This window comes from Oncorhynchus nerka, linkage group LG4 (genome assembly GCF_034236695.1).
Source record: "Oncorhynchus nerka isolate Pitt River linkage group LG4, Oner_Uvic_2.0, whole genome shotgun sequence".
Taxonomy (NCBI): Eukaryota; Metazoa; Chordata; class Actinopteri; order Salmoniformes; family Salmonidae; genus Oncorhynchus; species Oncorhynchus nerka.
The window spans coordinates 44,946,106-44,967,216 of NC_088399.1; the positions used below are offsets into that span (position 1 = coordinate 44,946,106).

The 21,111-nt window shown below is 46.6% G+C and overlaps 2 protein-coding genes across 3 annotated transcripts in view; both read right to left on the minus strand.

The window, feature by feature from the left end:
• Positions 1 to 832: 832 nt before the first annotated feature.
• On the minus strand, positions 833 to 11,961 carry LOC115126284 (phosphatidylinositol transfer protein beta isoform-like). The gene is made up of 10 exons (XM_029655903.2): positions 11,884 to 11,961; positions 7,495 to 7,525; positions 5,350 to 5,495; positions 5,023 to 5,114; positions 4,867 to 4,874; positions 4,192 to 4,350; positions 2,623 to 2,700; positions 2,312 to 2,422; positions 2,059 to 2,181; positions 833 to 977 (listed from the first exon to the last, which is right to left on the minus strand). The coding sequence occupies exons 1-10, from the start codon at positions 11,901 to 11,903 to the stop codon at positions 927 to 929; spliced, it is 819 nt and encodes a 272-aa protein (XP_029511763.1). The 5' UTR covers positions 11,904 to 11,961; the 3' UTR covers positions 833 to 926.
• An 841-nt stretch (positions 11,962 to 12,802) lies between these two features.
• The window catches only part of LOC115126301 (tetratricopeptide repeat protein 28-like), a 92,402-nt gene continuing 84,093 nt past the window's right edge, over positions 12,803 to 21,111 (minus strand). For both annotated transcript variants that reach the window (XM_029655921.2, XM_065017574.1), the window contains 16 exons: positions 20,697 to 20,942; positions 20,468 to 20,621; positions 19,789 to 19,908; positions 19,474 to 19,621; positions 19,163 to 19,342; positions 18,788 to 18,982; positions 18,362 to 18,693; positions 18,002 to 18,249; positions 17,799 to 17,923; positions 17,623 to 17,700; positions 17,326 to 17,485; positions 17,128 to 17,204; positions 16,186 to 16,315; positions 15,885 to 15,992; positions 15,145 to 15,754; positions 12,803 to 15,024 (listed from right to left, as the gene is read on the minus strand). In XM_029655921.2, the coding sequence (XP_029511781.2) occupies positions 13,776 to 15,024; positions 15,145 to 15,754; positions 15,885 to 15,992; positions 16,186 to 16,315; positions 17,128 to 17,204; positions 17,326 to 17,485; positions 17,623 to 17,700; positions 17,799 to 17,923; positions 18,002 to 18,249; positions 18,362 to 18,693; positions 18,788 to 18,982; positions 19,163 to 19,342; positions 19,474 to 19,621; positions 19,789 to 19,908; positions 20,468 to 20,621; positions 20,697 to 20,942 (4,160 nt within the window). In that variant the 3' untranslated portion in view covers positions 12,803 to 13,775. The remainder of the gene's footprint in view (positions 15,025 to 15,144; positions 15,755 to 15,884; positions 15,993 to 16,185; positions 16,316 to 17,127; positions 17,205 to 17,325; positions 17,486 to 17,622; positions 17,701 to 17,798; positions 17,924 to 18,001; positions 18,250 to 18,361; positions 18,694 to 18,787; positions 18,983 to 19,162; positions 19,343 to 19,473; positions 19,622 to 19,788; positions 19,909 to 20,467; positions 20,622 to 20,696; positions 20,943 to 21,111) is intronic.

Below are 21,111 nucleotides of genomic sequence, written 5' to 3' on the forward strand. Positions count from 1 at the left end.
TCCACAGAGGATCCTCACCCTTTCTCGTTTGGACACACTCCCTAATGGCAGAGTACGGAGGCATCCGAACGCACATGCACTGCCAGTCACTGTGGGTTGCAGTTGTACACATGCACTCACGAGTGTGTGTGTTTGTGTCTCTGGCTTATATATAAGGTAGCGAAGGACAATCAAGTCATGCAGAAACATCACGTTCTACGAGAGAGAGCCACAGACCTGGGACAAATCAACAAAAAAACAACTGTCTCCCCAGCCACCTGTCAGACAGACAGGACAGTGACCAGGGATTCAAATGCTTCATCTACATCCCAAAATGGCACCCTGTTCAGACCCAGCGCTCAGGCCAGAAGTGGTGCACTATATGGAATAGGGTGCCATTTGGGACGCGTTTCAAGTCTGCAGACCACTACAACTGGGACAAGGGCTTGTACGGACCGTAGTCTCGGGAGGGGGAAGAAACACGGATGAAACCAACCAGAGCAATGGCAGAATGACAGATACAGTATGATAAAAACAGGGAACACAAATACATGACAAATTAAATTGGTCCAAAGCCTGTTAATACATTATCTTATTCCAATTTTGGGGGAAATTATAACATACCGAGAACTGTAAAACAACAAATAACATTCTTATCTGTTTAAAAGGCTTTCTGTGTCTCTGGATACAAACGAAGCCCGTCTTATAATCAACTAACAATTACATTTTACCTTCTGTGCAAAGAGTTTAAAAATTTTCTTTAAATGCAAAACCGCTTTTGTTTTTCTGTGTGAATAGGAGGCATGTGATTGAGGGTCAGTACAATAACATTGACCAATCAGGACAACCCCCCCCATATGAATCATGGGAGACAGGAAGTAGAGCAGAGACTTCCTCTCCTCTGTGGACATGGTAACATCTTCATGGAAGGGTTTTGTTGGTCAACCTCACTGCTCGTGAGCCGCAGTCATGCCTCGAACCTGACCTGACCTACGCAGCTGGGACAAGGAGGAAGGAGAAAGAACAAGAGAGATTAAAATAATGCGGGTGTCACCACAGTACCCCCTGAAGGACAAGAGTCTGTCTGTGATGAGACGGAGGAGTGAACCACTTTTGTCATTCCATCAAATGACTATTGCCTGGTTCATATAATGTACTAGCTACACTGCCAATGTTCACTTCATGAAATACAAAAAGAGTATTTCCCCTTTACAGCACATCAACCCATCTCCATCACAGTGAAAACTCTTATCCTCTCTGTCCACATGACAGATAATTCCCCATGTAGGCAACATGACATGCAGAAAGATGGCAGATCGCAACAGGGTAGTGGCGCAGCCCCAACACCTGGAACCACACACATAAAACACACCATGTTAGTTAGAAAGTGGACAAAAAAAAACAAATGAAGGTTTGAAAAAGGAGGATGAAAGTGGTGCAGCAGTACTGCTGAGAGCCAGACGGAACAGAAGGCAGGCGTGATGGAAAGAGGCAGAAACAGAATGAGACAGCCACATGGAGACAGAGCCAAAGCCACCATAGACAGGACAGACTGACCCACAACGTTTCATTAGACTGGCAACATGCAGCTGCAAAAAGTGAAAAAAACCCCCACAAAAAACAGGCGATGAGCAACAAAAACGAGTGCGGGTGAAAGAAAGATACAATGAAGACGAGTACAGGCATGGGATGAGTCCACAACGCCACGATGATGTCATTTCCTGTGCCCTGCTGGGGAACTTACTCAGCCTCTGACCTACAGGGGCGGGGGCTACTCTTCCGAGGTTGCCGAGGTTCCTCGCACGGTGCCCTTCTCACGCATCTAAAGGCAGCAGAGCAGAACTGTCAGCTGGACCAATCAGACCTCCATAGGAGGGTCAAAGGTTAAGGCCTAATGAGGGTCACAGTCAGTGCTAGAGAGGTGATTTGTTGTTTATTGTGGTTCCTGATCCCTTCATGCCTCTGGAATCAGGTGTTAGTTACCTCTTCATCATCATAAACACCAAATAAGTCTCCCCACCACAAGAAAATATGAGCACTTTCTTAAACCTAGGAAACAACTGTGCGTTTGTGTATTACCTCTTCCAGCTCTTTCTTGGTCTCCTCTTCCATTCGTCGGATGTCTGCCATGGTCAGCTCCACCCAGTTGTCGATCCAACAGAACAACTGGCGATGGAAGTTAGTGAAAATACGCTTCTCTTGCTAAAAGAAGGAGAGAGGTGGAGGTAGGAGAGATGAGTGATGACAATATTAGGCATCAGTCTTTTCTCATTAGAAGCCCTAAAAGTAATGTGAAAAGGCTAAGAGAGAGAGAGAGATAAAAGCGTTGTACCTTCTGGATGAAGTTCTCTACTTTGGTCTGCAGGCCCCACCACTTGAACTTGACAGTGACCAGTTTGTAGGCACACATCTTAGGACAGTCTGTCTTGTTCATCAGATCGTTCTGTCAGAGGAGAAACACAGGAAGGGTGACGAGGGAAACATTTCAAATGACATTTTCTACAATGTTGATTTTGGGCCAGTAGCGTCCAGCAACGCAAACAAGAGAAGCGTGGCACGTTGATTTAACCCTCTTCTAAACGAGGTCAAACGTCAACATGACCAATTAACACAGACAAGGCAGGAGGGAGTCTAGTCTTGTACCTTCCATTCAGGTGAGAGTGGTCCTCTGCCAGTCTTTGTTGATTTGAAGAGAGCAGGGTCCTCCTCTGGTTTATAGTCCTGTAGGAGAGAACGTACATTACAGAACATGCGTACTGAAAACATATACACATTACAGCCCATTATAATCCTGCAGGAGTGAACACGCACACAGAGAAACTATTGAAAAGGGAGTACTAATGTACATGAAGATAATATTATCTAGAATGAAGCCTCTACCAGACTTCTCGCGGTTCACATACTACTGTGTAAAAGGAGATGTGTGGATGGTACGATGATCTGAGGAACTGGGAGATCAACGCAATTCCCTTATGATGAAGGAATGCCACAAACGACCACAGGCTCTCCCCTAGTCCCCACTTTAAAAAATGTAATTTTTTTTTTTTTTTTTAAATTAAAATAAAAAAATTGGTCAGACCTGTATGTGTGTGTGTGTGTGTGTGTGTGTGCCTGCACCAGATGGACCCTCAGATTAACCCGTGGCCCTGCCACTGATCCACTTATGTCATTAGGAGTACAGGAGCCACTACTGTAGCACATGCTCTCTCTCTGTCCTGAGTGTTCAGTCAGTACTGTACAGGAGAGACTGACAAGACAGACATGGTAGGCCCACCACAGACAGAGAAGCTCACTCCAATACCGCCTCTCAACTACAGTGCTTGGGGATCCTGCACTGTGGCTTTTGGGTGGGAGGAAGGCTGATTACGCAGACTTATAGCGACAACAAGTCACGTCAGCAGTGTGTCAGTAAGGTGACGTGTTGATCAGAGTTTCTACACAGCGTCTTGCACATGCACATTTTCTGGCAGGCAGGAAGAGACTGCCAGGCTAACAGCAGATACAGGCTAGGGATGACACTAGCCTGGTAGTAATCCCGTGGACAGATGCACGTTACATTAAAAAAAATGGTAGTAACATCTGTCGACAGACTGTGGGATGCGATGACTAAAAAGGAATTTCATTCCGGACCGCTGATTTCCAGTTAAGAACAAATTCGTATTTACAAAAACGGCCTACTCTGGACGACGCTGGGCCAATTGTGCGCTGCATTACGGTACTCCCAATCACGGCCGGATGTGATACAGCCTGGACTCGAACCAGGGACTGTAGTGACGCCTCTTGCACTGAGATGCAGTGCCTTAGACCGCTGAATTCGGTAGCGTTGTTAGTGTATTTTCTAGCACATCTCCCCCAGATCTTAAACAAGCATGAAGCAATTAAGCAAGATTTTAGTTCTGGGTGTTCAAGATTAGATTGGCACACAGCCAGTCAACATGCAGTGACACAACTCGTCCACATGGGGGAGACAAATACATTGACACAACCGTCAGTGCCTGGGACAGATTATTTTACCCCCTGGGAAGAGAGCCATCTTCATGTTACTGATCTCAAACGGCTGATGAGCGGTTAAAACCTCACGGCTTGAACCAACAGTCATGTCAGGTCTGACGAGCAATATAGGACCAATCTATTTATTCAAATATTGTTTCGAAGTATTCAGAAATATTGGTCACATACACGTGTTTAGCAGGTGTGTGTGTGTCCACTCACCCCATGGGCCACCACATCTTTGTCTGCGATATCGATGGGGACTACCTCCACTGTCTTCCACGTAGGACCATCCAAGTCATGCACGTTTTCCAGCGTTCCCATGTCAGGTTTGTGCCACGTCTCAATCTTGATCAGGAAGTCATCTTTCATATACTCGTTCTGGAAGGAGTGAAGTGAGCAAAGAAAGGATAGAAACATCTAAAATCGGCCCTTGTTTTAATCAAGTCTCCTAACGGAATTCTAGATGATGTGGGTCGGGGCGGCAGCCATATTGGGTGTACCATTCCAAATGTTTGATTAGTTACTACACCTCCTCTGTACAGTAGCCTTAAAACGTTAGCCAATGGAAAGCTACAGAATGCCTTAAATAGAGAACCAATGGGAATCTCTAATGCTGAGAAAGCCTTGAATGGAGGCCGGAGGCCTATTTAAACCCAACAGCTAAGCTAATTAACTGATCGGACTGAAACGACACGTCTGGTTAGTGAACTTCTGCACTCTGCCCAACTAAACCTTGGCGTGCTAGCATTAGCAGCGCAGCTGGCTACACACCACCACGCTACGGAAGTCACACTAACGGGAATGAGTGTCTCAACAACACTACCCCACACAGACAATGGCAAGAGTCTGGGGATGACGGTGTGTGTGTGTGTGTGTGGTCAGTTCACTACTCACCGTTATAACTGCAGCAGATGGATAACACAAGCAATAGAAGAAAGAAGGAAACATTGGTTAACTTGCAACAAAAAACTATTAAAATGTGACAATGTTGGCCAGTCCCAATCAGAATTGGTCTCAATTGAGTGTTTAAACAAGAGTTGTGGGACTCACCGGTGCGACAGAATGGGTAGGCGTTCCAGGCTTTTTCATGGAAGACTAATGCTCCCTCTGGTGCAATATACCTCAACCAGGCTGGGACTTTACTGCCAAGAGAGACAGGAGTCAATCATATGGCTGGGTTTACACATGTAGTCCAATACATTTCCACTAATTGGTCTTTTGAGATCAGCTCTTTTATCAGTAACTGGGCGAAAGATCAGAATTGGGCTGCCTGTGTAAACGAAATCTTTGGAAAATATGCATGTACACTCCACCACCACCCTAATACTGTATGCGTGTAGCTCTTGTGTGGCAGATTTGGTGTGTGTGTGTGTGTACCTCTTTAGATGGTAGACTTTGTGCGTGTACTGTCCCTTCTCTCCCTCGTCCTCGTAGGGTTCATTTATCAGCACCTCGATGCCCTCTCCTCCCCCCGTCTCATTCTTACTGGCCTCTGCTACAGTGAACAGCTGACCGACTTGGTACTACAACAGAGAGAAGAACACAGAAATGTGTCACATATACGCAGAACATCAAAGTGTCACTAACACACATCAATTGGGCCAATCTCTGACAGAGTCACTGTTAGTGGTTGAAAGGGGATGTTATTTGACGTCGTGTTTATATGGTTTATGACCATCCACATTAAGCTAATGACATTTCACACACACAAACTCTATACATATCAGAAAGGGTGTTGTGACTTCATGGACTAGGAGCCGGACAACACAAAGCTCTGCATTGTGTGTGTGTGTGTGTGTGTAGAAAAAGATTGTGAGTGTGTGTCGTTGCGTTGCGTCGATAGTACCACAGAAAGACGGCCAATACAGTCACCGGCCCAATTCTGCAACCCTGTCCTATTGTTCTCTAACAAAGGACCTATTGTACCCCTGCATCGGCCCGAACACACACACAGTTCCAATTTAGGGACAAGAGAGGAGGAAAGGAGATTCTCAGACAAACTGGAACAGTGGGCCTTAGTTGGCTGCAATGTATTTGGCTCGTTTTGAATTGATTCCAAGGGAGAGATAGGGAGGGAGGAAGATGGGGGGGGGGGCTTTCTGCAGCACCTCCTCACATCGGATGGGTCAGTCACGGAGATACCGTTTCTCTACTATCAGCTACAGTTTGTCCAGTAAGGCTTTAGACCTAGGTGTGAAATCTAATGCTTCCCTTGATACCCTGGGTACATCTAGAGGTGATGGGGAAGCCAGGCAAACACCTTGACGAAGGGTTTTTATACCAACATGTACAACTCTGCCTAGGGATCAATAAAGCCCAACTACTCCATATCATGAATATACACAAAACATTAAGAACACCTTCCTAATATTGAGTTGCACCCCCTTTTGCCCTCAGAACAGCCTCAATTCTTCAGGGGGATGGGACTCTACAAGGTGTCGAACGCGTTCCACAGGGATGCTGGCCCATGTTGACTCCAATGCTTCCCACAGTTGTGTCAAGTTGGCTGGATGTCCTTTGGGTGGTGGGCCATTCTTGAAACATTTAGGAAACTGTTGAGCATGAAAAACCCAGCAGCAGCAGAGTAACCCGGTGCGCCTGCCACTTACTACCCATACCCCGTTCAAAGGCACTGAAGTATTTGTCTTGCCCATTCACCCTCAATGGCACATAAAAAAAAAAAAATAGAGACATGGATTGTGTAAGTATTTGGGTAACAGACAACAGAAGTGTCAAGGCATAAATATCCTTCTTTAACCTGTCTCCTCCCTTTCATCGACACACAATCTATGTCTCAAGGCTTAAAAATCCTCCCCTTTATCTACACTTGAAGTGGATTGAAGTGGATTTAAAAAGGTGACATCAATAAGGGATCATAGATGTCACCTGGATTCACCTGGTCAGTCTGTCTTTGAAAGAGCAGTCATTCCTAACATGTTGTACATTCAGTGTACAGTAGTTGAAACTACAACCACACATTACAAGCCTTCAGAGCTGCAGCCTGCTCTGAAGTTAATCTTTATATGGAAGGGAGGTGATTGACCTCAGTCCGTAGGACCTGACTAAGGGGGAAATGGCCTTCCCTGTCAGGATATATGACCCCTCCAGGGTGGTGACTTTACAGCTGTCACACTGTGTACCTGCACTAAAAATCTTTATATGCTGCTACTACATCACATGCTTCAGGAGAACATAATGTGTTCATCATGCTATTAATGTTGTGACAAAACAGACTGCAGTGGAAAGAAAGGCATGCCACAGACATTCACTGATATAAGTTGCTGCTACTTGGGATGTGACAAACGGACCCCCCCCCCCCCCCCCACACTCTGTTAAAAAAAAGTAATTGGCTGAATCTTACGCCGAAACACTTAAACCGAACACATGCACAAGCTAAGCGTAAGTAGGAATAGGTGTGAAATAAAATGTCATTATTTTTTACTCTATATAAGTATTCTTACAAAATCAAACGTTTGTTTGACACACGTGTGTTTGTGTGGGCTATGACATGGTGGTACTCACCTCTTGCACAGAGATCGGTAGGATCACACGGCTGTAAGAGAGAGAAATAAATAAAAATAAACATAAGAAAACAAAGATGTTCTACCAGTGTTTTGATTTATTAGGACACGCCCATTAGCCGACGACATCTAGTCTTACTGGGGTCCGACACACAACGAACGAGACATCACTGACAAAATACTTTACATACATTTAAAACTTGAACATGTAGTGTGTGTGTTACACATAGTGTCACACGAAGAGACTAAAAAGGGGCCCTCGCAGTAAACCAAACCATATCCATGCCTCAGCCTGTCTTGGCAGAGTTCAACCAGAGCCAGGAGTGAACTCCAGTAACCCCACACACTGTGAGACTTGTCGGTTCTTCATCATTCAGACCACTGAGCTGAACATTTTCTAATAGGAAAGAACTAACATTTTTAAAAACGGACGATTTTCCACACAGTTGATTTGAAGATTTCATTTGGGTACTCATTCAGCTTGTTCTGGGAATATGAAGAGATGCATCTGCCCTACACAGTGAATGTCCACCAGAGCTGTTGGCAGAGAATTTCATGTTCATTTCTCTACCAAATGCCGCCTCCAACATCGTTTGAGAGAATTTGGCAGTACGTCCAACCATCCTCACAACCGTAGACCACCTACGTGTATGGCGTTGTGGGGGCGAGCAGTTTGCTGATATCAACGTTGTGAACACAGTGCCCCGTGGTGGCAGTGGGGTTATGGCACGGCCAGGCATAAGCTACAGACAACGAACACAATTCAATTGTATTGATGGCAATTTGAATGCACAGAGATACCGTAATGAGATCTTGAGCCACCTTTCGTGCCATTCATCAACTCATGTTTCAGCATGATAATGCACGGCCCCATCTCGCAAGGATCTGTACACAATTCCTGGAAGCTGAAAATGTCCCAGTTCTGGCCTGCATACTCACCAGACATGTCATCCATTGAGCAAGTTTGGGATGCTCTGGATCGACAAAGTGTTCCAATTCCCACCAACTTTACACAGCCATTGAAGAGGAGTGGGACAACATTCCACAATCAATAGCCTGATCAATTCTATGAGAAGGAGATGTGTCACGTTGCGTGAGGCAAATGGTGGTCACACCAGATACTGACTGGTTTTCTGATCCACACCCCTACCCTTTTTAAAATTTTTATAAAGGCATCTTTGACCAAGAGATGCATATCTGTATTCCCAGTCATGTGAAATCCATAGGTTAGGGTCTAATGAATGTATTTCATTTGACAGATTTCCTTATATGAACTGTAACTCAGTCAAATCTTGGAAATGGTTGCGTTTATATTTTTGTTCAGTATATGTAGGAGTAATTTCTCACGAAACCTAGACCAATAAAGACCCGGACTTTTAACTAAATGTAATCCATAGAATAGTCCTTTGGAGAAAGGATTGTTAACATACTGTATATTTGACATATTAAATGACATTTTGGCCTTACTCAGGCCTCCTTTATCTGTAGATGCTACAAATCTAAAATCGGAGTCATGAAGCTTTACCACTTTCTCTGTAATATGGGTAGTATTTTATGAATATTGGAAAGTATAAACACGAATATAGAAAACAATTTGGCAAATTTTTTCTCCAGTCAAATGTCAACTTGAATGGGGATGTCTATGATCTATTTAAATAAGTTTCTTTGGCAGATTAATTAAATTAATTAGTCAATTCGTTTAAAACAATGGATATTCTCAACCACTCAAGTCAACATTCTCTGATGTGTGGGCCTTCAACCATCTTTGTAGTACCATTTGAAAGTTGACATTTCAATTGTATTCACATTTTAGTTCAATTTATCAGCCAAAACATGACACCCACCCTGTATTCAAGAGCCTGCTGTGTCTCAACCAATGGTGGGCACAACAGACACCTCTGAAGATGTAGCTTAGACCCTATTTTACATCATACACAGTGTACAAAACATTAGGAACACCTGCTCTTTCCATGACAAGCTGAAAGCTATGATCTCTTATTTATGATGCACATGGATTGTGTATGTGTGGCATTCAGAAGGTGAATGGGCAAAAGAAAATTATTTAAGTGCCTTTGAAAGGGGTATGGAAGTAAAGGTGGCAGGAGCACCGTTTGTGTCAAGAACTGCAAAGCTGCTGGGTTTTTCATGCGCAACAGTTTCCCGTATGTATCAGGAATGGTCCACCAAAGGACATAAAGCAAACTTAACACAACTGTGGGAAGCATTGGGGCGGCAGGGTAGCCTAGTGGTTAGAGCGTTGGAGCTCTAATCCCCGAGCTGACATGGTACAAATCTGTCGTTCTGCTCCTGAACAGGCAGTTAACCCACTGTTCCTAGGCCGTCATTGAACATAAGAATGTGTTCTTAACTGACTTGCCTAGTTAAATAAAGGAAAAATAAAAAATTAGAGTCAACATGGCCCAGCATGCCTGTGGAACGCTTTCTCGACACCTTGTAGAGCCCCGACAAACAGAAAGTGTATATGAACATATATACTATGTTATATATAAAATAGTTTGACACCTCCGTAAGCTTTCAAATGATATCAAATTCAACCGTTTATCTTTTTCAGTGACAAAGACATGGATGTCTCATGGTAGGGTGGGATATGCAAAATGGGTCAACTTTGAGAACCTCCATCTCCTGAATCTTTTGGCATTCATGTCCAAAAAGTCCCTTTTTTCTGACCACTTCTACCATAGGCAAATGCATATGGAAGGTTTAGTTCAAATCAAAAGAGTTGCAGTCAGAAAGTGATTGAAATCATATGGAAATAAGTAAAATCTTAATCTTAATCTTTCCAAAACAAAATCCAAGGAGTGGCTGCAAAAATCACAATGATGTCCTCAGTTCAGAAGGTTATTTGAAGTTAGTCGATTCAGCACATGTGCACTCCAGGATAAGAGGAGACATGTTTAGTTTACTCTGATAGTGTGCTGTACACAAAACCAGCTGTGTCCACCACATGGTCTGCAAATACACCATACGGGTTCTACATAGTAGAGCAATTACAAGCCCTAGCTATGGTAACTGACTTCCCACAGACATCATACAACATGATACAGGAAAGCAGAGCTGTCCGTGGGAAGACCTTTGGAAAAGGCAAACAGATTTATTGATCTTTCAGTCATGTCCCAAGTAGTTTAATTCCTGGATCACCTGAGGAATATCTGGTGAGCTGACTGTTCAGTCACCACCCATAGACCTTAAAAGGGAATAGGCACCGCTTTAGTTTTCTTGACAACCGATAGGGGATATGTCATGACACCCTGAGCAAAACGACTTCACACACACACACAACTTGAGCCCGGGTCTGTTGGGGAATTAATCCATTTAAATCTAGACAGCCCTAAACCAAATCTGGATGAAACACTAGGACAGTCACTTGGCCAGCATGTCAGGAATGACTTGGCCATCTACAGCATTGAGCAATACTGTCAGTGCATTACTGCGCTTGCTTGGCGGTGATGTGACTCACACTATATCAAGCAAGACAACGGGGGAGGATATTTTATTGGCATTTGATTACAATGCTTAATGATGCAGCCAAACACAAGTGTGAGTGAACTGAAGGCCGGTAGCGAGCTATGTATGGTTGCCATGAAAACCGCTGCAGCTGAAGAGACAAGCAAACATTTAGCGCTTAACAAAACCATCAGGGAAACGTGCACCCTGCAAGTAAAGTCAGACTGAGGTAAAAGCCTCTACACTGTCGACCGGTTGCATGTTACGCCAGGAAAGAGTAGACGGATAGACTGAACACAACACCACAGATACTGTCTTTGACAACACGGTCTAAAAATAACGGGCTAGGTAGTTGCTGGCTAGGTAATTGTAATTAGCTTAAGTGTCATTTAGCCACCCAAGCTGATGGTTAGCTTGCATGCTAGCTAGTGAACGATTTACTTGGAAAAGTAAACTAGCAAAATAACTAGCATAGTAGTGTGTGCCGACTCGCACACTAACTGTCATTTGAGTTGTATGGTATTTTGCATTTCGTAGAAACGTCTCACTGACGGAGTCTTGAGTACCTCGTCTTGTTTAACAGAGCCCCGTGAGATGGCACCTTGATAATCTGTCACTCGCGAGACCGAAGCTTATGGCACCGTGTTAACCAGCTAACCTATATGCTAACTTTACAGGTGTAGACACATAGCTACCCCGTTAGTTACTTCGTTTCATCCATTCAGATTCATTCAAAGGTAACGTTAGCTCGCTATCGCTGTTGTCTAGGCCTAGACACCGGTATCGTGAAGACACATCCTGATCCACCCAAACACTCACAATATCCTCCCAGCTGCCACAAATACGCAAAGACTTATTTCAAATTACATTCACGTTGACTCAATAAATTGCCGAACATAATTATATGTGAAATACTTCAACTCACTATTCCTTGATAAGCACCATCTTCTCCTCCCGGGCTGCGGCTGCGCAAGGTTCTCTACGTCACCAGCAATTATCAACAACGAATTGTTTCCGCCCACGGGAGTCGCCGATTGGTCAGAACTTGCATACCTTGTGAACCGGGATGAAGACGAGTCAGCGCTATCTATATTCCTTGCGACTTTTTTTTATTTTTTATTATTCCTTGAGACTTCCTACGCCGAACTCGGTCCTCGTGACACTAAGGATTGCACGTTTTGTTTTTTTGCCCAACCACTACACAGTTGCAAACTTTGATCATTGGAAGCATCTGTATATTGTTAGGGGGAAAAAACTAAACGTGCACCGAGTTTGGAAAACGCTGCCCTTACCATTTATTTTAAATATCAACTGCAATGGGGGGTATGGACGTCCCAAGTATCCAGGATAGCACAGACAGATGGAGAAGGGACGATTAATACATTTTGGTATTTGTGATCAATAATATGTCTTATGTGTTATATCTATATATATATCTCTGGTTCGAATCATAAAAATATCAAGGTTTCCAGAGGTTTCTCTAGGCAAGAACTATCCCAAATAGCAGTACAGGTAGACAGTACGTTTCTAAACCAATGTCACTTATCTCAATATTATTGGTAATTACAATCATTACATTTCCATAACCAAAACCTGTATATGGGTTTTGCTCTAAAGAACCAGGATGTCACCTGCCAAGTCCTCACTTTCAACAAGCATCATCACAGGCACACCTAATTCCATCTCTTACCGCTATGGCAAGCTTGATCAAATTCTTATTTTATAGTGTATAAAGTTGATCACACTATAAATATCATGGTTGAGGGTTCAGTTTTGTTGACGAAGGCAGGAGCAAAGTCCAGGCCGGCAGTAATATCCCTGTTAACAACCATTCAAATGAGACAAGAGAGCAAAACCTGTTTTTTTGAAAAGAATTTACTGAGAAAAAACAGATGCATCTGCAAAAAGTGTTTTAAAAAGGCAATACATGTTTCAATAGTAAGAGAGTTCGTGCTTTCAGACTGACACTTCATTTACATAGGTCTTCTCACATGTCTTTTCAGCAATTTAATAAAAATATGATATGTTTTTTATTTGTGTACTGTTTGCTTTTTAATATATAATACATTTAATACTGATGACAAAACACTGGATTTAATTAACAAAATAAAATAACCATATAACCGTTACAATCCTTTATAATAACAGTTAACAATAATTATATTCAAATAAATCATACATTTTATTGTTTTAGATAGAAAGTAAAAACACAATTTTTGTATTTTCAGTCATCGTAACAGTCTCCGAGCCTGAGACAAAGTCTGCCTGTATAAGGTGTCTTTACAGTGTAGAAGGAGACATGAGGACTACATGCTCTGTTGTCAGTGAGGAACCATAGGCACCATAACCCAGGGTTATTATTACAGACCAATCTGACCCTCTGTCCTTCAGTGACTGCATGCACACTTCTCCTCTATGATCTAGCACTGATCTGTCCTCCCCACTAGGGGGCAGTCAGTCACCGCAAAGTGCAAATCGGAACTTCAGTTTTGGTGGTCCCCAGTGGACCTTCTTGCTAACGTAATGTTCAGTCCCTTTCATAGCTCGCAGCCCAGCTAGTAAAACCCACCAGAAGAGCCTTAGAGTCAGGAGCAGATATCTAACAATGAAGAGTCTCTAACCCACGGCTCTCCAACCCTGTTCCTGGAGAGCTACTGTCCTGTTGGTTGTCGCTCCAACCCTAATCTAGCGTACCCGATTCTAATAATTAGCTGGTTGATGAGCTGACTTGGGTAAGTTACAACTGGGGTTGCATTAAAAGCCTACAGGAGGGTAGCTCTCCAGGAACAGGGTTGATGAGCCCTGCTCTATCCCCTCTCAGCATTTAGAGGAGGGGAAGAACTTCCCAGGCGAGGGGAACTTGAAGCCATTCCCAGAGGGCAGTCTGACAGGGTGTGGGGGTGCTCCAGGACTACCTCCCCTGGAGGAGTCAGTAGCAGTCTGAGGAGGAGGCGCCACTGGTGGTTTTGAACCCAGCATTCGATGTCCGTTAAGCGGGTTGATGGGGCTCTGGGGCCCCTCAGCGTCCTGGTTCTTGTTGTTGGACCCATGTCTTGGAGAGAGGTGGAGAAGCCCCAGGACATCTTTCTGGACCGTGCTCATCTTCTTCCCCCCATCTCGGAAGACTCTGCCTGGGCCGGGAACCTCCTGCCTCTGGGTGGCATTGGACCAGAAGGTTTTCAGGTTGTGGATGGCCTGGACCCTCTCGTCCACCAGGCCTGCCTGTTTCAACCGGTGCAGGGCAGAGGTTTCAGCCAGGCTGGAGCGGGATGCGGTAGAGCCTGTAGAGGAGTAGGAGAGGGCAGGGGAGGGGGCCAGGGAGAGGGCTGGGGAGGGGGCCAGGGAGAGGGCTGGGGAGGCGGCCAGGGACAGGAGGCTGCCGGCTGGAGAAGGGTGGCCTGAGCTGGGGGAGATGGAGATGCTATTGGGGGAGTGTGAGATGTGCGGGGTGTAAGGGGAGCTGGGGTATTTAAGTCTGAGCTGCGCATGGATGTGGGGGTCTGGGGTTCTGGAGGGTGAGGGGTGGGGGTGAGAGAAAGAGAGGGAGGAAGAGAGGGAGGATAGGGCCGGGCTGTTGTAGCCGGAGCTGATCTTCTGTAAGGACGAGCAACGAGAGGGGGGTTTGGGCCTGGTGGAGAGGAGAGGGGTGGAGATGGGTGAGAGAGGGCTGGAGAGGGAGAGAGGTGAAGCCCGGGCCTGTAGGCTGGCTCTACTACTGGGTCTGCTGAAAGCACTGGATTCAGACGAACGGAAGCCCAAACCACCTCCAGTGGGGGTCAGGGGGGCTAAGGTGGAGGAGGGTGTACATTCTTGTCCTCTTAGCCCCTTCTCCCCTCCCCCATTGCCTGCCCTTCCTGTCCTCCCCCTCTGGAGGCTCTCCAAAGCCTGCATGTGGCTCTGGGTCTCTTCCAGGATCCTGGTGGCCAGCTCCTGGGGGTCCAGAGGGGTGAAGGGTGGCTTGTCTTCCTGGGACTTGACGGTGCTGTCTGTCTCTGTACTGGACTGGTCAGACTCCGAGAGGACTGCCTCTGTACTGACCACCTGACCTTCAGACAAGCTCTGAGATCTGGGGAGGAGAGGAGGGAGAAAGATGTTTAACTTGATGTGACAAGTTGGTGAAGTTGCGAACAGTTAAAGCAAACAAGTGTCTTTTTTAGCCTAGTAAGAAAAAAAAGCAACAGCTTACCCCTGGGACTTAACGTGTGTGTTAGGGCTGGGGGGTATGGCCAGGGGCGGGGGGAGGACTTTGAGCGGTGAGGTGGGAGTGCTGACACTCCCCTTGGAGGAGATCGAGACGGGGTACCCCCTCCCTGCCGCCCCTCCCCTCCCTGCTCCTCTAATGTGTCTGTGTCCCCCAGGGAAGGGTAAGGTGTCACACTCCCTCCCCCCTCCTCCCAGAGGCTCACTGCTGATGATAGAGAATCCTTCATACTTATCCTCCCCCTCTGTCCCTCTGCCTACTCCTCTGTGATTCGTTAATCTGTTTCTCGACACATCTCCTGTGTGTCGGTGAGAGACTCCTCCGCGGTGCCGCTCCAGTTCCTGCTGCCGCGAACGCTGGCTGATGCCATCACTTCCTGCGGGTTCAGGGCGGGACAGGAAGCTGAGAGAGGAGGCGAGGGAGCTGAGGCTGTAGAGGGAGATGGCGTCGCATGAGAGACTGTCTGGGCCACCAAGCGGGGGCGAGAAGGGAGGCTGGGGGAGGTTAAGGGGGACGGAGGCACACTGGGAGGAGGAGAGAGACTCTAGAGATGAAGAGCTGTCCAGGCTGAGGCGTCTGGGGAGCTCTGTGGAGTCTGCAAGGGCGAGAAGAGAAGATGGAGGTGAGACAGGGGTAAGATGAAATGGTGAAGCACACTGTAACTATAGGAAGTCCAGATGCCTAGATACTGTAACAATGTAGAGAGAGGACTTGGAGACTCTTACCAAACAGTGCCAGTAGAGACTGCAGAGCAAAGTGCATTGTCCGTCTGCAAGCCTGTTTACCAGTCTTCAATAGCACCTCCTCCTGTCCTGCCTCACACAGGTCAAAACCTGGAGGGAAACAGAGAAGGGAAAAGAATGACACACACAGCTAACACTTTAGCTCAATGGGCTAACACAGTCTTGTGCCATGCAGGAGACCTGGGTTCAAACTTGACACACCCACAGTGGCTCTCAAAAGATGAGATTGGCCGCCACTGCTACAATACAAGTATATCTACCGCTCAGTGCGGTGATGACTCACCCAGCGCAGCCAGGAACTCATGACAACCAGGAAGTCTCCACAGCTGGACACTAATGGATACCTGGATGGGAGCCAATGAGAACTCCTGCTCCTTGTCACATGTCTGTTGCTGAACCAATACCTGGTGGAGCTGGAGACAGGGAGAGGTAGTTTATTAGGTTATCGTAGTTTAGGTTACTTCTGCCTTGTCCTACTTTTTTGCCTCAGTATGAGTTTCTCATGCCAGAAAGATACAACACACAACTTACCATTCCCACCATATTTTTAACAGCCTTCAAGTGGTGGGTAAGAGGAAGAGCGAAAGAGATAGAGGACTTAAATTGTTAGGAGCAGACCATTAGAAAGTAACAAATCTTATAAATGAAGACCACGCAGGGACTACCACTATTTATAAGCCCTAAAAATCCAAGAGGTTATGATGATATTGATATTGACCCCATGCAAACATTACCAGGCCCATCACATGCATATTCAAATCATATTTCTGGGGGAGCACTTTTGTGAAACAACCAAACTGGGCAAACTGCCGATCGCCATAGCGCCATGGGGGGAGAACGGGGGTTGGGCGGGTCCCAAAGTCAAATGTATTCATACATGATATCAAGTTGATTCATATACATGCTATTTAAAATACTATTAACATGGATTATCAAGCTATTTGATTCTAGATTTTAGGACAATTGGTGTTATCAGAAACTCACGTGTAAAAATAGTTTGATGAATCTTTTTAATCTGGCTTTATCTTAGTAATAGCACAAAGATATGTCAAATCAGGTAATGACACGTTTTTATGTTTTGGGGTGATTGAAATGCACCAGAAAGGTATTGGAAAGTTCAGGAAAACATCAGGGATGATCATCAAACAATCTTTGTGTGTGATCTTCTGAAATCGAGCGTACAGCATGTCAATTAATCAGTGTGTCTGTGTGCATTGAGGCCTACCTTGTTGATTAGCTGTTCTCCAGTCTCAGCAGCAATGACCAGTTTAGAGAGGGCCTGGAATGCTGAATGAGGCAGACCTGGATGACAGAGAGGATTGATTGATAGCTTTCCATGTAGGGACTGGATTATAGTGCTGTGCTGGCAGTCGGATTGGTTTATTATTTGGTTGAACGATTGACTAATTCATTGATAGGTTACCTAGTAGTGACTGCAGAGTGGTGCTGCAGAGCTGCAGCCGGTCTCCAGGGTCGGCCGTAGGGAAGAAGACAGCAGCGGGGAGACCACTGCCGGTACCGGGACAATCTAACCGGAACCCCACGGCTGACAGCAGGGCCTGCCATCCCGGTACGCCACCAACCTGGTGGATTCATAGAAAACAGATATATTCATTACGATAACACAGATTAACTAAGTAATGAGAAACACCAAAGACCTTACACTGAAGTAAAGAGCACACACACACACGCACGTATGCAAACACACACACATACACACCTTGTTCTCCACACTCTGCTGCAAGGTGTACATAGCATTACTCTGACCACTCTGTATACGCTGGAGAGACTTCTCAACCTGAGGGATGGAGGGTAAAATCACATTATTAGGCAAGGTTCTTTAAAGTCTCGTGAATGGACATAGGTGAGACGGCAAACTTTGTGCATGTTCATTACCAGGTGCAAAAGTACTCTCAGGGAGTCTCTAGCCCTCTCAGGGTATTGGAGGATCTCTGCCAGAGCCTGTCCAATCAGAGACGAGGGGCTGTTCAGCTTCACATCACAGCCAATCAGCATGAAGCCTGTGAGAAAACAGGAAGTGGAGTGAATAACGTGTGAAGTGTGTGTGTGTGTGTGTGTGTGTGTGCGTGTGTACTAACCCGCCCAGTTAGAAGGGTGTGAGAAGTGTGTGCTGCTCTGTAGAATCTTCATGGCCTCAGTGAGAGCTGCACTGGCCTTGGTCCCATTCAGCAGCGCCGTGTAGAAGGTGTGTGTGAACACCTTGGAGGCTGCCATGGGAACGGGCCACAGTGACACACACACACACTGCACCCCCGCTGCAAGGAAGGCACGGGTCAGACCCACCACCCCATCAGCTGTCACCCTGCTAACACACTCCTGGTACGACCTGAGTGGGGAGAAGAGAGATAACAAGTTTATAAACGTAGACGTACGGCATAAAAATATATAAAAACTGCTTGGTTGATAATTAGGTGTGTGTGTGTGTGTGTGTGGCTCACCCCAGCACCACCAGTTTGATAGGCAGTCTCAGGTCCAGTATGTCTGCCGCAGTGAGCAGAAACTCCTGAAGTGGTGGACTGTCACAGACACTCTCTGCATCACACACACTTCCTCCGTCCTCGCTCCCATCCTCCTGTTGCTCAGTCCTTGCTCCCACATCCCCAGTCTCGCTTGAAAGCGATCCCCCACACGGTGCACTCTCCTTGGGCCGTGTTCCAGAGTCCATCCCTGGATCCTGGCTGGGGGAGAGAACCAGGGCCGCCAGCTTCCAGGAGACATGAGTAGCAAAGTGAACACACTCTGCCTGGCCCATGGCTGCTATCACACGGTCCTAGAGAAGAGAAAAGAGAAGTGAGGAGAATGTTGCCTGTTTGTGCGTCTCAATAAACCACAGGAGTAGAACACACATGCTTTATTTTCAGTACCTTGGTGGCCTGTGTTCCAGTGAGGGGCTGGCAGCCCAGCAGTTCCCCCAGGCGGAGGGCCTCATCGTGGGCTGAGGGCAGCGGACCCCACAGCCAACGCTCCATCACCCTGGAGGGCAGGCGTGGAGCCCCTACTACTGCAGTCATGGAACCCCCACCGTTGTAGAGGAAGGGAGCCCCGCGACGAGGGTAGGACTGGAGGTGGGGAGGTGACGCAGATTTAAATGATTGATCGGTCAATGACACAATCAATAAAACAATTATTATTATGACAGCATGGTTATCAGTATATTGAATTGTGCAGGTTGTGCTGTTGTCTTGTGTAGTGTGTGTGCCCGTGAGGAAATTTGAGTGTGCGCTGTACTATACACCCACCTTAGCTACAGGCCCCAGGCTCCCTAAAGATGGGACAGCTAGAAGGTTGAACCTCTCATACAGGTACTCATTAGAAGAGCTACCTTTGAGCAGAGCGAAGGGAACCAGGTACAGCTCTCCCTCTAACACCAACACCAGCTGTCTATGTCTGCCCACTGCACCACTACTGGGCATCAGCACCTAGCGAGGGACGGCGGGGGGGCGAGAGAGAGCGAGGATGAAGGAATGAGTATAGACAGATAGAAGATGTAATTCGATCTACGTCAAATGGTAACGCGTGTGTGACGGTAAACACACACACACACTCTTACCCCCTCCATAGGTGCAATGAGCAGGTGGTGAAGTGCTCGTAGGGGGGGTTTGCCGAGGGGGCTGGGTGGGGGTCTACAGGGTAGAGAGGGGGTCTCGCTCACTGGAGACACTGTAGAACTGACCAGACAGGAAGAACTCCTACTATCCCTGTAGAAATATGCAAAAAGAGGCTTGTTGTTTAACAACGGGTGCTGTCTACAACAAGTAGATATTGCATAGGAACATGCGACGTGACACTCTCTCCATATGAAACATCAGACTTGATTTGAAATATGGCGACGTTTTGAGTCTTCCTGCAGAAGACACCCACCCACCTGTTGAAGAGGTTGTTCCTGGAAACCATGCGTAGGTAGCCTGTCGGGTCACTGGCTGAGCTCAGCCGTTCCTCAAACTGCTGTTCCAACAGATCACCCGCTTCGCTCTCTGTCTCACCGCTGTTACATGCACACACACACACACACACACACACACACACACACACACACACACACACACACACACACACACACACACAGTAAGGTGCTGTTGGCTAGGGCAGCAGTACTGCAGTGGTTGTCAGTGAGAACAATTTGTGAGGGGGAACATTTGCTGACACAACACAGAGGTCCATGACAAATTAGCCTGCAGTGCTGGCGCCGATGGGAGCTGCGTGTGGTATTCAACTTTATTACCCTCCGAGGTGTGATAGTCTCTCTCTACTTTATTAAAGATTGTTTGGCGCTTCACTGACGGGTAGCCAGTGTGCAGTGTGTGTGTGTGTGTGCAGTGTGTGTGTGAGAAAGCGAGAGAGGCTGTGAACTCCCATTATCACTTGGAGGGGTGCAATACATGTCACCTCTGAACAAGCCCATCCATTCTACAGAGGGAGGGAGGGAGGGAGGGAAAGACAGAGCACCGAGCCAAGCGATAAAGAGCGCTTGCAGTCTATCAGTGAAGCACTGCACAATATTTGAATAAAGCAAAGAGCATCGCAAGGGAAAGACACACACATACCTGCTGTAGTAGTCGTCAACTCCCAGAGCCTCTCTAGCTGCAGTGATGTGCTGCTCCAGAGTCTGGCAGCCACTAACTCCTCCCCCCTGGATCTCTGAAGCCTGCAGCTCGGCTCCTCCCTCACCCAGGTACACCTCATGGAACTTCACTATGCCTGCACACAACAGAGGGTGAGAGATTTAGAGGTGTGTGTATATGTGTGTGTGTCTCTCTGTGTGTAAGTACCTACCTGTGCCTGGTGCCAGTAGCCAGCTGTAGAGGTACCCTGCGGCCAGAGAGAAGTACAGCACCAGTGACTTTTGACTGTTGACCGTATTCAGGATGTGTTCTACGGTTACCGGGGAGTAAGGGTCAGGGGTCGGGGTATAAGGGTCAGAGGTCAGGGGTTGGTGACCCTGCTGTCGCTCCACCAGGAGGTCGGCGAACGCCCGGGTCCGACCCCGCTCTGCCACGGCTAGGGCCTCGTCATAATGACCTGGAGAGGAGCGAGGGATGAACAGAGGGATGAGAAGAGAAGAGAGAGAGCGACAAGAGATGGGAAAGTGCAAGTAGAGAAAGAGAGAGAGAGAAAGAGAGAGCGAAATAGAGACAGGAAGAGAGAGAGAGAGAGAGAGAGAGAGAGAGAGAGAGAGAGAGAGAGAGAG